This window comes from Sorex araneus, chromosome 3 (assembly GCF_027595985.1).
Source record: "Sorex araneus isolate mSorAra2 chromosome 3, mSorAra2.pri, whole genome shotgun sequence".
Lineage (NCBI taxonomy): Eukaryota > Metazoa > Chordata > Mammalia > Eulipotyphla > Soricidae > Sorex > Sorex araneus.
The window spans coordinates 111,331,412-111,348,147 of NC_073304.1; the positions used below are offsets into that span (position 1 = coordinate 111,331,412).

The following is a 16,736-nucleotide window of genomic DNA, read 5'->3' on the forward strand; positions in this document are numbered from 1 at the left end:
TTTAGAGAGAATGCAAACTTCTCCAAAAAACAAAGAATATGCATCTCAAGTTGAGAAGTTAAGATGCAGGAAGCCCTCTCTCCACCCCCACTCCTAACAGAAAATGAATATTGTTTTCCACTTGCCTCTGCAATGTAACTTTTGCAGGTTTTTCCCAAACTGCCCTCACTTGGGGTTTTCTGTATAGATAAGAATCAGTTACTAGAGTGTTGTCAAAGCCTGGAATGTTTGACGATCTTCTTTCTTCTTATTCCAATCTTTGGTTCCTGCTGGTGATGCCTAGCCAGGTTATAGGAGGCTGATCCAGGTTATAGGTGGTGCCTAGCCGAAAGCAGGCAGCACCTTGGACCCCACTCACAAGTGGGCAAATGATGACTCGTGAATCCGACTGACCTGGGAGGGTTAACATTTCTTTCTCAACTGCCTACGCCTTAATCTAATTTCTAGCATAACAAAGAAGCAGTTTTCCCTTTCCTCACAGATCCCAGACCTAGTTTAGCTTTGAAATGCAGACACCCTCTCAAACTCTTATCACACCAGGTATGAGAGGTTCTAACAGCCTTGCATTCCTCCCCAGAGATTGTTGACCATTTGGTTTACAGACTGGACAGAATAAAGTATGTTTTGATGTCTTGTCCCTCCTGTAATCCCATTTTCCCTGTTAATGACTTCTTTGTGCTGAGTTCATTAGAGGTGTACATGTAGGATAAAAGGATGCCCGGGGACACTCCTCCTCTGCCACTATGCCAGAGCAAGCTGGTGGCCCTGGAGCCAATTTAAAATTCCTGTCGCATTTCTTGTCCCAGTGCCTCCGACTGAAAGAATATTCACACAACACCTGCCAAAGTTATCTTCCTCTGTGTGTGTGTGTGTGGGGGGGGAGGATGTTGGCCTACACTGGCACTAATTAGAATTTTACCTGGCCTTCATTTCTGCATATCAGTGGATCTCTGGTATACATGCTCTGGGTTGCTTTTGGCTGAAGACAAACTGAAAGAACTGAAAGAACGGGAGGTGAGAGATACACCTGATTGTGCTCAGAGCTTATTCCTGGCTCTTTTATGGTTCCCCATATGCCTTTGCCCTTTCCTCAGAACTAAAAGCTTTGTATCAGACTATATGCTGAGATGTGGAGTCCTGGTGAATCCCTGAGTGAGAAGGGTTGGTCTAGAGGATGCCTAATACAGAGATATGTGTCCGGGAAGAAACCATGTTCCACCATGCTTAGACCAGAGATCAGGATCCACCTACATCACGAACAGTCTGAGAGATGTGAGCTTCAATATAAATAATAAGGTTTCTCCAGAGAGTTAATAATTTTTTCAAATTCCAACCATTTCTTATATACCATTTAGTATATGTGTGCTTTGATGTACTCTAAAGGTGAGTGCATATTTGTGTACTGAATGTGTTGTGTGAGCATGTGAGAGTGAATGAGAGAGTACATATGAGTATGATTCATATATGCAAGTTTGAGTGTATGTTAGTGTGCTATATGAATGATATGTTGGTGTGTTAGTGAATAACTATATTGAATGCATGTATATTTGTGAGATATGAATGTGTGTTTAAATATGCTTGTGGGAATGTATATATTAATGGCTAAGTACTTATGTATACATATTTTCTCTATCTTTGAGTGAGCTAATGTAAGTCCATTTTATGAAACGATGTACAAAGTTTGTGTGAGTGAGTACCTATGTATTTCTGAGCATGCATTGCATGAATGTATATGAATGCTTTTGTGTGTGTAAACTTGTGAGGGCATGAACATATAAAGGAAAGTGTAGTAGGACCTTGCTGAAAGGATTAAGGTAATTTCAGTTTTATAACTTCAGTGCACAATGTGATCTCTAAGTTGTTATCCAGCATCTTTGCATAAACACACTTAGTTATCCATACATGTGTTGTTCCAGAGTTGGTAAAAGTTCATCCAGGGAACAGTATAAATGAAAAAATCACAAATGTAACTCTGTGGAAGAATGAAAAAAACAAATTAATTCTCAGTAGGACTGGAGCTATAGCAAAACATTGTGTCCTTGCCTTGCTTGCATCTGACCAGGTTTGATCCCTGGCACCTCATATCATCCCCAAGCCTGCCAGAAGTGATCCCTGAGCACAAAGCCCTGCACACCACCAGGTGTGGCCCCACCCCTTAGATCCCCACTGAAAAAAGAGCCCTATGGATCATTTTTACCCAGTGAACAAAAAGTATTTGGGAAGCCTGGATCCATTTCTGTGGCTGCACAAGGGCTCCAAGGTGGTGAGACTGATAGTCTCATGTGGTGGGGCCCAGATGGTACCCATGCTCTGGACTTTGGCCATAAAAGTAGGTGCACCAGCACATCCTTACAGTAACATCGGGCTGGGCAGAGTTGAGCAGCAGCACAGTCCCTGGTTCCGTGCCTTCTGAAACCACATTCAGACAGGGAGGGATCTTTTTATGTACCAGTTTGCAAAATGGGGGCAGACCTGGGGCCTTCCTGGGAGGGGGCAGTCCAGTGCTGGCTCTATCAGAGCCCCAGAAGCTGCTTCCATTCCCCACAGCTGCTTTCATGACTGCAGCTGGACTCTATCACCTCTGGACTAAACTCGACAGAGAACTTAATCTGCCAAAATTTCAGGTATACAGGTTTTTTGGCTGAAAACTCCAGGCCTTCTTGGAGTTGCGATGGGTGACCTTTTCCCACCTCTCTATACTTCCTGAGACCCTGGCAGCCATTCCCACATTCCACCACTACTATGCCTCCAGCCAGATTATCCAGTTTTAAATATCTGGATTTCCTGGATCTCCAAACTCTAGAACGCTGACATCCCAGGAGTACTGCACCAGATTGGGTTGGATGTAACACAAAAGCCACCTTGACTAACAAAAAATATTAATACAGAAGATTTAACTTGAAACAACATCTTTATAAACCTTCAGACAAGGATTTAATGTCCCCATGGTGAGATACAACAATTTTCACAAGTTTTCTTCTATAAAAACATTTTTAATCATTCTGTTAGGCATTTATTGATAACAAGCAATATAAAACAAATTATTTTGGGCCTGCTATGGGGGCAGGTTTGAAGGGTGGTTGGGGAAATTGGAGACAATGATGGAGGGAAGGTGACAGTGGTGGTGGGATTGGTGTTGGAATACTGAATGCCTATAGCAAATCATGAAAAATTTGATAAAATTTTATAAACCATGGTGTTTAAATAATATGTACTGAGGGGTGGGGACAGAAAGAGGTTGGAAGATTAAAGGAGTTGGAAAATTCCCACAGTCCTGGAGAGGGCAAACTGAGACCAGAACCTCAAGGCCTCAAGGATGCTCTATTGCTCTTCCTAAGGGCCAGGACATGTGCCGGGTAGACAAGAATCCAATGACTGAGGCCTGGGGCCAGGACTGTGCCAATCCAAGGTGGGTAATTTGCCTACTTCTGCTATCTCTCTGAGCCACTCATCCTCAAGCTCAGCCCTGATTGCCCCAATTCAGGTGAGGACACACAGCTAGAAAAACTGTCAATCTACACAGTTCGCTCTTACTTATAAAAGGTTTACTTTCCCCTCCTTAGACCACTAGTCCCTTCTCCGATGAATATCACCACACACCTTTCTCAGCTTCTTCTTGTTTTGAATGGAGCAAGTATGATTTTTCCATTGGTCCTTCCTGCATTTGGTCCGGCTGATCCTCACAGTAACCAAATACTCTACTCCTGTCGTCAGCTATCAAGAAGAAATGGCAGTAAGAATTTTGACTCTAGGCATCCAGATGCCAATTCTCTCCAGGAAAAGCTAAGAGAAAAAGTGAATCCCCAGGAGTCAGTCATGTTCCCAGAGCTCATCTAACTAGAAGCATGACACACAGACTGGAGGATGTGCTGTGGGAGAGGCCCCTAGTCAATCACAGGGTGTACTGAACCTATTCCAGTGCTCAAGATTTATATAACTGCTACAGACACAGGGATCATGCCTGTCTCTCTTTGATTTGGGGGATGAAGAAGGCAACATGGGCAGCATGGCTAGCCAGCAACCTCAGACTTCCCATAGCCCCAGTCTGCACACCTACACTTCAGAATGTGTTGATTCATATCTTATGCCTAGATTCTATCAGTTCTTTCATTCATGTCTTCCCCTCTACTTTCCAATCTTACAGAAAAAGTTTAGCCACACAGTTAAAAAATATGAACATAAGACCAGAGAGAGCTCAATGGGCTAGAGCACATGTGTTGCATATAGGAGGTCCAGGTTCAATTCCTGGGACTACATGGTCCCCCTAAGCACCATCTAAAGTGATCCTTGAACAACCAGACAGTAGTAGTCCCTGAAAACCACTTGAGTGGGAACCCCAAATTAACACATAAATGCAGAGTAATCAAAATGATTGAGCTATGTGTTCCCATCTATTAAGGCTGTGCTCTTGAGTTACTACTTAGCAATCTGCTTTTCTCTTTTAGAAAATGGGTAGAGTGCTTAAGAGATGGTACAGGGGATAGAACACTTGCCTTGCACCATAAGGCCAACACAAGTTTGATCCCTCACACCAAATGTGGTCACCAAGCCTACCAAGAATGATCCATGAGCACACCTAGGTGTGGCCCAAAAAAAGTAAAAGAAAAAATGAAAATGGATTAAACAATGTTAGTTTCCAACTTGGACATATGGAAATAACCAATAGTCAAGTCATGGAGAACTGTGTATGCTCCTTTCTCGGGCTGTGTATACTCCCTACCTGGGCTGTGTAAACACCTTTTGCTCAGGTGACACTAGGAGTGATCACACATTAATGGATATTTGTGGGATCTTCAGGTGGCTCTCTCGCCACCCATGTTTGGTGCTCTGGAACTGCTTCTCCACCTGAGATGGCCATTGCCTTGGGTGGATGAAGGAGGAACGAGGGCCAAGCTGGTTGGTGATCAGCTGCCATTTATTTCATCTCTCATCTCTCCCAAACTCTCTCCACAACTTTCACAACCCTCTCCCCAACTCATCCCCAGCTCTCTCCAACTCTCTCCCAGCCCCCTCCAACTCTCTTTCCACAGCGCTATCCATCTCCCTCCTCGCTCCCTCTCAACTCTGTCCTACTACACTCTCCACAGCCACCAACTCCACCAGCTCTCTTCTGGCTCTCTCTCAACTCTCCCCTACTCCCCTCTCACAGCCACCAATTCCACCCCTCTTCTCTCACCACACCTCCCAAATTATGCCTACCACCAGACCCCCCAGGCACAATCAACATGTTTATCCAGCTTTCCTGACCACCTGCAGCACAGGAGGGCAAAGCAGAACTTAACGTGTGTTTCTCCTCTCCTTAGATCAGTAACTTAATTAACATCTTAATTCCACTTCCTAAATTTGCCATTCTGTCTGAACATAGTAATAGACACATTTAGGCTTGTAAACCTATTCGCCACAGACTCAGACTACAGTGCTCAGGCCAGATTAATCATTTCTAACCCTAACAGGGTCCAAATCTAGTTAGTACTTTTTGTATCATGACAGAATTTGTCCATGACCATGCTCTCAACTTATGGTTAAGTATTATGTCACTTTGGCCTGGCCCATTTCAATGTCAGGGTAGCTCACAGCTTGCCCTGGGTCCATCAGTCCCTCCTCAGGACCCTGCTTTTGGGTATTTAGGAAGTAAGGGCAACTGAGACTTCAGTCAAGAGAGCAGATGTCCAGGAGGTACTATTATCTGGAGTCAATTACTCCCAAGTTACAAAAGCATGTCTTTTTAGCTGTCTTCCTGAGTCCATACAAAAAGTAATTGCTTGGAAGTCACTAACCATGCAAAGGACAGTTAAGGAGAAGAGAAAAATTATATTTACAAGTCAACAGAGTCTGATCAGGAGGCAAAGGTAATTGACAGGTTGGGGAAGCAATCAACAAACCCAAGCTCCCTGCAGCCAGGGAATAAGGACAAACCAATATTATCCTACAGAGAACTATAGACCAAGGCTATTTTTTATTGAAAGCTGACTTCTTTTACTCACATGCAAGCACAAGGCTATGAAAACTGCAGGGTTAGGGCTTGGAGAAGTTGTATGAGAAATAAAACTGCCTTACACACAGCCAACCCAGGAACTAACAGGGTTTATTACCAGCATCCCATATACTCCCTCAAGTCCTATCAGGAGTGAGCACAAAGCCAAGAGTAAGTACTGAGTATCGCCGGGTATAGCCCCCAAGGGAAAATATACAGAGATTCCAGGGACAAAGAGTGAGTCAAGTCTTTGGTGGAGGAGAACAGCACACAGCATCTGACATTGGTTTCATGATTCGCTAGTATACTTGCCCACAGAAAATAAAAGGTCCACCAAACACACACACACACACACACACACACACTCACACATGCACACACACATTGGTAAGAGGTCTGTACTGATAAGAGAACAAGACACACACACAAATACACACACTCACACATGCACACACACATTGGTAAGAGGTCTGTACTGATAAGAGAACAAGACACACACAGAAATACACACACTCACACATGCACACACACATTGGTAAGAGGTCTGTACTGAGAAGAGGACAAGCCACACACACGTTGGTAAGAGAAGCCTCTACTGAAGAGGGGGACAAGCCACACACACGTGCACACAATCACAAACACACACGTTAGTAGAAGAGGCCTATTCTGAGAAGGGGACAAGCCACACACACACACACACACACACACACACACAACCCATGTGCACATTAGTAGGAGAAGCCCGAGGAGGGGACAAGATACACAAATACATACACACACGTGCACACAAGTTGGTAGGAGAGGTCTGTACTGTGAGGGGACAGACACACACGCACACACTTGCACACAGTAGGAGAGGGCTGTACTGAGGGGACAAACACACACGCACGCACACATGCACACATACACACACGCACATACACATGCACATACCCGCACACGCGCACACACACATACGCACTCACACTCGCGCACACGTTGTTGGAGAGGCACGCACTGAGGGGGGACGCACTCTGGCCGGCCCCGCTCTTCTGTTTGGGTGCCGAGACCCCACCCCGAAGGCCCAGGGCTCTGGACGGCACCGGAAGGGAAGGAGGCTGCTCCCAGCGCTCGCGTCCCTGCAGTCTGAAGGGCAGTCCCGGCCGCCCAGCGACGCCCACGCCGCTTCTGCGGGGAGCAGGGCCAGGGACTGCGCTGTGCGGCCGCTCGCTGCGCTTAGCTCCGGCGCCAGCTTGTGGCGCCTGTGCAGGGCTGATTCGGGCCCTGTGCCATTTTCTATAGTTTGGGCTCTTTTCTTAAAGCCAATTATTTTGTCCAGATGATTGGTTAATTCAGCTAAGATATATTATTGCTTCTGTCCTACTTGTACCTAGAGGAAACGTTAAATTACAAAAGCTGTTTTCAAACAACTTTTCTAAGCATTAGTATCCTTCAAGTGATATATTTCTGAGAGACTTTCTATGTTAAGAGGAAATAAGAGAGATGATATAACAGAACCCTATTCCTTACTTCCCAATTTCCCTCTGAACAAAGCCTTTCTAGATATTTGTAGTCTGTAAATCCACAGTGCTAGATACACAGTTAGAAATCCTTTGTATAATTCTGTATTTGTGTAGAGCACAGAAAACCTCTGCATTATCACAGATGTCTGTAAAGGAAAGTCTGGACTTCAGTTTTACAACTCTGAGCATTAAAAAAATCTATTCTTGATGGGAACCTACAGAAAATATGTTATTTTTTTTAACCAAATAAACAATCAAAACAGGGCTTGGAGCAATAGTACAGCTAGTAGGGCATTTGCCTTGCACATGGCAGGCCCTGGGTCTATCTCCAGATCCCTGGTATCCCATATGGCCCCCCAAGCACTGCCAGGAGTGATTCCTGAGTGCAGAGCCAGGACTAAGCTCTGAGCATCACTGGGTGTGACCAAAAAAGAAAAAAAAATCTAAACAAACAAAATATCCTCCTTTGCTGTCACTTTGTTAGAATCTAAGTTTATTTATGGATAGGATCAGAGGGGGTGTTGTTTTTGAGGTCACACTCAGAGATGCTCAGAGCTTATTCCTGGCTATGTGCTCAAGGATCACTCCTAGCACTGCTTTGGGGATCATGACAGAGATGCGGGGGATCAAACTCAGCTCAGATGCATGAAAGACAAATGGCTTACCATCTATATTATCTCTCCAGCCACTATAACTTGATTTTAAAATGAAGGTCACTCTTCCCAAGGAAAAATAAATGAGACCCTCAGGGGATATTTTGCTCTAGAGGAAGTGTCACAATTATGGTTACATTTTGACCTTTAGAGTAGCATTTTGAAGTAGAAGGAAGGCAACTCTGGGGACTAAACAACTTAGAGCATGCCTCTTCTAAGTGAACCCATCCCCCATTTAATAAAACTATAACTCAGCGCCTTCTTTGAGCATCACCATGTCCTCAAGTGTCTGAGTTGGCAAGAAACTCACATGCACAGAAACAGAAGCACAAACCTGTATCTGACTTCGGAGTAGCTTGTCAACTTGAAACAAGTAGGTGTCATTGCTAGCATTGTTGTAGCTTTCAATGAAGAAGCTGAGGGTTGGTTTCATGTTTTCCTTGCTCATTGGTTTCTCCTGGAAGCCTTGCCACCTTTCTAAGTACTCCAGCCTGGCTGCTAGGATCAGGGCACTCAACAGCAGCAGGGAGACCCTCCAGCATTCAACTCTCATTTCTATAACCTTAGATATCTTCCATCCAAACCACCTTCCAGGAGAGGAGATCTCAGTCTTCAGCTCAAGTAGGATCTGTTCATACCCAAAAAAATGAGAAGAAAATAGAATCTAGTAATGACCATGGTATAAGAAGAAAGTGGAGATTTTGAGCAAGACTGCCTGCTGTATTTAAACAGAGATTGGGACCTAAGTCTCATTATTTCAAGATCCTACCTAAAATTTTATTGGAGCACAACCAGGGAAACTTCCTTATGTGGCTGTCCAATCCACTTTCAAATCATTTAATTTCCCACACATTTGTTATTTCCAGCTTAGGCTCCAGTGATTCATCAAGTGTAATTTCAGAACATCTGCCCAGGTAGGCAAAGCATCTCCCTGTCCTCACACCTAACATGATGCCTCCAGAACAGCCTCTTTCAGTGTTATGAATAGTAGCTACTGTGTTGGATAAATGGGTAGCATTTACCGGTTTCAGGGAAGACTTGTGTGGAGCATATGATGAAAGTGTTAGGTTAGACATCTGTCCAACAATAACATAGGCCTTTATCCTGTTGTTGTGTATGACTGGTAGCACATTTGAGGACGGGAATGAGTCCATGTCATAGGCAAAACAGTTGATTCTGGGGATGGGATCCAGACAAATAGTGAGAACTTATGTATTCAGTACTAAGTGTGCATTGCGGACTCTATCCCGCCACATGCATTTGGTGGCCATGAGCCCCTTTCCCACCCCAGCCTGCAGCCACTGCAGGGCCACCATTCTGGTTGGAGATCAGTTGCAGTTTGTTCTAATCTAGTCTCCCTCTGCTTCCTTCCAGCCTCACCCACTCCCATATTCCTCCTCTACCTCATGCAAGTTTCCTTGCACGCACCCATTCTCACAGCCTTACCTCCAATGGTTGAGGGTAGCTACTACACATAGCACAATCAACATATGTAAATCTGTTCCCTTCTTTTGAGGGAAGCTCTTCTAAAACAAAGATCTGCTAGGAGATCCACTCAAGGGCAGAATTTTATCTAATGACATACATCTCCTTTCTTAGATCATAAACAATCATCTTAGATTTACTTCTTAATAATTTTTCTAATCATTTTGTATGGACACAGTAAGAGATATATTAAGCTTATAGGGTGATGCTCCTGCTATAGATACCAGACAACAGTCCTCAGGCCAGATTAGTCCTTCTTAATCCCCGTAGGGTCCTTCCCCAGGCACTTCTTGTGTCATGACAGAATTCTTCCACAACCATGCTCTTAATTTATTATAAGTTTTGTGGCACTTGGCCTGTCCCATTCAATGCCAGGATAGCTTACAACTTGCTCTGGGTCCATCCAGTCCCTTCGTCGGGACCCACTTTTGGGATGCTAGGAACAAATGACAACTATGGTTTAAGTCAAGTAAATATGACAGATGCCCAGGAGTAAATATTATTCGGAGTCAATTATATTGACTCCTAAGTTACAAAAGCATAGCATTGTCTTCCTGTGTCTATACAAAAAGGACATTGCTCTAAAGTAAACTATGCAAAGGACATAAGGGAAAGAGAAAAGCAATATTTCACTTACAAATACAAAATCCACAGTCCTTAGAAGGCTCTGACCTTAAAAGTCACAGGGTCTGATCGGTTAATCACTTAACCGATAGGGGAAGCAGAGCACAGAGAAGAGGTTAAAGATAAACACAAAGGAATGGGAGTGCCTCAGGAGCACTGTGATGGGTGTAACCCGATAAACCTAAGCTCCCTGTGGCAAGGGAGAAAGGTAACAAACCAATGTTATCCTACACCTGCCCATGGACTTACAGAACTAGAGAAGTTCTTAGCATTGTGCTGATTTTGTTCCCTGCCAGAAGAGTGAATGCTATAGATTGTAGGAAAAGCAGCTGTCAGCAAAAGAGTGAACTAGGGACCAAGAACACTGTAAGGCTGCTGTGAAGCAGAGGTGTCGCTGCCAACCACACAGTTGAGCCCAGAAAGCCTTGGCAGGGCAGAGAGAACTGGGACCCCTATGTGAATAGGGAGAGCCCTAACAGAGCCAGAGAGCAAAAGGGCAATGGTGACAAGGCAGCTAGACTTTGCCTGGTTCCATTCTGAGTGTTAGATTCCCCCATGGCTCGTCTCCTCCTTTGGCTGCTTGAGTCTGGGGTAAATTGGCTGCTCCACAGGTGAAAGAGAAGACAGAGCTGATGGTGTTCTATGTCTTGTCATGTTATAGGGAATCAGGGATATGGAACAAGGTGCAGCACATTCTGTTTACATACCTTTAATTCTAATTTTCTGACCCAGTCATCAACTTGTCCATGTCGAGGAATTCCTTTAGAGACAGGTTCTCTTTACCAGCCTGCATCTCCTGGTCACTGTACCTGCAGGACCTGCACTAACTCTAGGTCTCTTGATGTAACCCCAGTGGGCTTTGTGAGGTAATGCCAGCTTCCTGTAAGAGAGGAATAAGTTTAAGCCTTTACACAAAAATCAATCCTGCAGGTCCCTGAAGATTAGGTGCTGCCCTCCTTCTCTTCCTCCCTCCTTCATTCTTAGGCTAGGTTTAAAATTTGATAGGAGATAAGACAGATTAAAGGAGCGCAACGTGCAAATTTTATTGAATTTTAACATCTTCTTTTCTTTTTTCTTTTGCCTAGACAAGGGAACAAATATCAAAAAAAGTAACTAGAACATGAAAGCTCTTAAACATTTTAAAATAAAGAATAACTTTCAATAGAATTCACAAAAACAAAGAAGTTTGGGTTGTGGATAATACCTGTTGATGAAAGGATGATTTATTTGTACACCCCTTTCAGTCCTAATCTCTTACCTACGGTGATGAAAGTATTATTCTTCCTTCTGGTACAGAGTGGGAACTTTCAGGGGAGAGATTTTTCTGTTGATTTCAGGTAATAATGGTAAAAGGGTGATAGTGGAGATTAGAGTGAATTTACTGCTTCTGCCATTTGCTCAGACTCTTTCAGATGCAGATACTAGAATGCCAAAATTCCGAATTTGTGGATGACATGTCATGAATCTAATTATCTGCACTCAGAAGTCCATAAAAACATCCTATTTTGAAAATGTTAAAGTAGTTTTCTCTTCCAAAGCATGTTAGTGGCAAAACACAAAATGTGTGTAAGATAAGATGATTAGTTAGAATATGGTATAAACATTAACATTCTAGTTTTCACTGTTGTATTATTCATGTAGGCAGGTAGACAGGGAAAGACTCTCAGCTACAAATTTAGGTCAACAGAACTTCTAGGAGAAAAATCCTCAGACTGACCCACCTGTGGATATAGAAAACAGACCTGATTAGACCTTCAGCAGACTCTGAGGAGGTTGGACCCCTCCCCAAGAAGTTCCTCAAGCCCTCGGACCTCTCCCTTAATCTGATTAAAATGTGATTCAGCCCAGAGAAGACTCCAGAACTTTCAGATCAAGACAACCTGAGAAGAGCCTATAAAAAATACCTCGGACAAAGGAAAGGCGTACATATGCTGCCCAAGCCCGTGTGCTGCTTGCACCTGCGTGGCCGAGCACATGTGGTGCCTGAGCACATGTGTCACCCACATCTCCCCTCTTGAGATGAGTCCTTTTATGCTTTCCTATCTAATGCTGGGACGTGTGTAGGGGCTCTCTCAGCCCTTGGAGAAGCCCGCCTTCTCTCTTGAGCGCGTCACTCTGTCTCTCTTACTTTCCACTATCTCCCACTTTATCTCCCTCCTTCCCTTCTAAAAACCCTCCAAATAAAATCTGTTTTACTTCACTGCTTGTCTACTCTTGAAATTCTTTTCTGCTAGTGAGACAAGAACCCAATAACCCTGGGTCCAGGGTGGCAGAGGCGGATCAGGAGAAAGTGACCATCTTTCTCCTCCCAACTCATCGTTATAATTCCTAAGATGTTGGCATGTGGGATCAAGAACATAAGGACACTTTGTGGCACTTTTTTTGGACAACATTTTTATAAGTATAAAATTATTTCAAAATAAGGATTAAAGTAGTCAAGAATAAATAAGAAGTTTGTCTGTTATAAGACATTTGTCTGTTATAAACATGAGCCTTTCAACCAATTATCTGGGTTCAGACTTTGTGGAATCTATCACCCATGAAGAGACAGTGGTTGAAGCTCTTTGTGTCCCTGTTTCTTCTTCTATATATTATAAGAACCAAAAAACAATCTGTGTTGAATATCCTCTATATAATTAATCCATGACTCTGATTCCATATTCTGAAACCCTGTAGTCTGTCAGATTCAAACTTTTTGAATCACCCTCCATTGTGAAAATCCTGTTCAGACCCTTCATTATATCTACTCTTGACTCTCAGAGACTGCATTGCTGTGTTACAGTGGTTGTACCAAACAACACTTGCTTCTGGAGGATGTATGTGAGACTAATAAATCTACACCCAAAGGTTGTTGGTTGGAGTTCTTTTATTTAACAAGTTATGTCGTATATCAATGTGGGCTTCAGTAGCCACAGAAACAGAACCTTCATGTACTATAAAGCAACACTGTTTGCTATTACCCTTTGCTATCTGCCTAGTTCTGCTTTTCTGCTTTTCTTCCTCTTCTCCTATCTTCTCTTTCCTCATTCTACACAGTGCTTGAATTTATGTACAGTATTGTGTTCTTAATTGTTTCTGCTATTTGATTGGTTATGCCCTCTGAGGTCATCAGATTGGAAAGACCAAATTGTGTATGCAAATGAGAGTTGATTGACTGTGGGATGACCAATCAGGTCACATATGCCATAATAAGGGTTTATAATACAACTCATCTCAAATTGATGTAGGCAGGTAGACAGGGAGAGGCCCTTGTCCATGAAACTTGGTCAACAAATCTCAGGGAGGAAAATCCTAAGGCTGATCCACCCTGTGGATACAGAAAACAGAGACCTGATAAGACCTATAGCAGTGCACCCTGTGGAGATTGGACCCCTCCCCAAGAAGTTCCTCAAACCCTTGGACCTCTCCCTTAATCTGATTAATTTTAGTGATTCAGCCCAGAGAAGATCCAGCAGGACCGAAGGTCAAGAAAAAGAGTTTCAAAGGATGCACCCAATTCTATCCACTTAGCAACAACCCTAGCAATGGACTCTTATTGGAGTAGAAGCCCTATAAAAGCCACATTGAACAAAGGAAGCACACACATATGCTGCCCAATCCCATGTGCTGCTTGTGCCCCCATGGCCAAGCACATGTGTCGCCCGCATCTCCCATCATGAGATGTCTACTTTCATGCTTTCCTATCTAATGCTGGGATGTGTGTAGGGCCTCTCTCCGCCCTTGAAGAGACCCAGGTTCTCTATTGAGTGTGTTACTCTCTCTCTCTCTCTCTCTCATCCTCTCCCCCTCCACACTTTCAAAAACCCTCCAAATAAAATCTGTTCTACTCCACTGCTTGTCTACTCCTGGAATTCTTTTCTGTGAGCAAGACAAGAACCCAGTAACCCTGGGTCCCAGGTGGCAGGAGGGTAGAGAGAAAGTGACCATCTTTCTCTCCTCCCAACTCATATTCGTCACCCATGGGATCCACCAACATCAGTACAATACTGGTTCAGCCTGTGCATGTGGCAGTTTTGGAATACAAAGTTTGAGGGGCAATAATTTATGAAATAGCTCTTGAAGAATTTGAATACCGTAGCACTGTAGCACTATAGCACTGTCCTCCTGTTGTTCATCGATTTGCTCGAGTGGGCACAAGTAACGTCTCCATTGTGAGACTTGTTACTGTTTTTGGCATATAAAATATGCCATGGATAGTTTGCCAGGCTCTGCCGTAGTCTTGGTAGCTTGCGGGGCACTCCAAAAGGGATGGAGGAATCAAACCCAAGTCAGCCACATGCATGGCGAATGCCCTACCCGCTGTGCTATTGCTCCAGTCCGAAGAATTTGAATAGTCTGTGATAATGCTAAGATCTGGACAAGCTCAGCACCATGGAGGTCTAGGATATGCTTATCACACAATGCACCTACGGGAGAAAAGCTAGTATTTGTGGCCCATATAGAAAATCCATGAACGTGGGCTAAACTAGTAAAACAAAAATACCTGCTTAAGGAGGCCCGTGGTTGTGTCAATGAAGTTAGAGAAAAATGGGACACACATAATAAAAAGAATACGTGGATTTGGGCCTGCCAAAGAATAAAATAAAAAATGAGCATTTTGTCATGTCATTTCTGGTACCCCTTTGGTTTATAGAAGAAAAAAATTCGACTTTCAGTCTCTGCATCTGTCTGCTTTTAAATCGTCTTTACATAGTGTATCTCTCTCCTTCCTCCCTTAAGTAAACTAGTCACTGGGATTGCAGTCTTCCCTAAATCTAAAATAATCTCATCTTAACATTTATAATTTCATGACTTCTATAAAGCCTCTTTCCAAATAATTTTACATTACAAGTATTTGTGATGTTGGGGAGCCCCACTGGTGACTTATGTGAAGCAGAGAGGAGAAAGATAGTCACCTTCTCCCAATCCATCTCTGCCACCTGGGGCCCAGGGTTACTGGGTTCTTGTCTCACCTTGCAGAAAAGAATTTCAGGAGTAAACAAGAAGTGAAATAAAACAGATTTTATTTGGAGGTTTTTGAAAGGAGGGATGGAAAGACAGTGGGAGAAAGTGAGTAATGTGCTCAAGATGATGTAGGCAGGTAGATAGGGAAAGGCCCTGGACAATGAACCTGGTCAGCAAAAATTCTAGGAGAAAAATTCCAAGGCTGATCCACTTTGTGGACACAGATAAGACCTTAATTAGCGGACCGTGAGGAGATTGGACCCCTCCACATGAAGGAAATTCCTCGAATTTCCCTGGGACCTCTCCCTCAATAACTTTAGTGATTCAGCCCAAAGAAGACCATCACCACTCCCAACCTCCATGGTAACCTCCTTAGCAACAGACTTTTACCTGGGAAGAAGCCTCAGGTGGGGGCAGGTTGGAGAAACACTACAAAGGCCACCTTGAACAAAGGAAGGGTGCGCATATGCTGCTCAAGCCCGTGTGCTGCTTGCGCCCACGTGGCTGAGCACATGTGGTGCCTGAGCACATTTGTCGCCCACATCTCCCTCTTGAGATGTGGACTTTCATGCTTTTGTATCTAATGCTGGGATGTGTGTAGGGGCTCTCTTGCCCTTGGAGAAGCCCGAGGTCTCTCTTGAGCACGTTACTCTCTCTTTTACCTCTCTCCCTCACACCTTAAAACTCTCCAAATAAAATTTGTTTTACTTCACTGCTTGTCTACTCCTCCTTTCTGCGAGCAAGACAAGAACCCAGTAACTCTGGGCCCCAGGTGACAGAGGCGGATGGGGAGAAAGTGACTGTCTTTCTCCTTCTCACTCACGTGACCCACCCGTGGGATCCACTGACATCAAAGAGGGAGCATGGGCTTTTCCAAGGGTGGAGAGAGAGCCCCTGTACAACATCCCAGCATTAGACATGAAAGTACATATCTCAAGAGAGGAGATGTGGGCAACACCTGTGCCAGAGCACCAAGCACAACTGTGCTTGGCCACGTGGTTGCAAGTAGCACAAGGGCTCAAGCAGCATATTCGTGCCCTTCCTTTGCTCAAGGTGAATTTTATAGGGATTTTTTCCAACCTACCCCACGTGGGGCTTCTACCTAAGTAAAAGTCCGTTGCTAAGGAGGTTGCCAAGGTGGGCAGCATTGGGAGTGGGGATGGCCTTCTTTGAAATTCCTTTTTTGGCCTTTTGTTTCTGCTGGGGCATCTCTGGGTCTGTTGCTGGAGACAGGTGAGAATCTTATCAGGCCTTAGTTCCTGTTTTCTGCAAGGTTGGCTTTTGAAACTTCAGGGCAATTACTTCCCAGGAAATTTATTGCCATTGCCTTCAGAAGGGGCCTTCCCTATCTGTCTGCATGTCTACATCATTTGTGGTTGACTATGTATTTTAGAATACAATTCAACCCACTAAGGGCTGGAACAATAGCAAAGAGGGTAGGGCGTTTACCTTGCATGCGGCCAACCCAGGTTTGATTCCCAGCATCTCATAGGGTCCCTCAAGCACGGCCAGGAGTAATTCCTGAGTGCATGAGCCAGGAGTAACCCCTGTGCA

The 16,736-nt window shown here is 44.1% G+C and overlaps 1 protein-coding gene across 1 annotated transcript; it reads right to left on the reverse strand.

Annotated features, from left to right (window-relative positions):
* Positions 1-1,888: 1,888 nt before the first annotated feature.
* CSTL1 (cystatin like 1) lies at positions 1,889-11,052 on the reverse strand. The gene is made up of 4 exons (XM_004601794.2): positions 10,946-11,052; positions 8,464-8,757; positions 3,601-3,714; positions 1,889-1,972 (listed from the first exon to the last, which is right to left on the reverse strand). Exons 2-4 carry the CDS (start codon positions 8,680-8,682, stop codon positions 1,889-1,891), a joined length of 417 nt encoding a protein of 138 aa, XP_004601851.1. The 5' UTR covers positions 8,683-8,757; positions 10,946-11,052.
* Between the last annotated feature and the right edge of the window lie 5,684 nt (positions 11,053-16,736).

Excerpts from the sequence above, each read along its gene's own strand:
- CSTL1 (XM_004601794.2), bottom strand. The coding sequence starts at position 8,682 with ATGAGAGTTGAATGCTGGAGGGTCTCCCTGCTGCTGTTGAGTGCCCTG. Across the intron at positions 3,715-8,463 it reads TACTCCGAAGTCAGATACAG|CTGACGACAGGAGTAGAGTA; the intron begins GTTTGTGCTTCT and ends TCTTCTTGATAG. Across the intron at positions 1,973-3,600 it reads ACAAGAAGAAGCTGAGAAAG|AGTTACATTTGTGATTTTTT; the intron begins GTGTGTGGTGAT and ends ATTCTTCCACAG.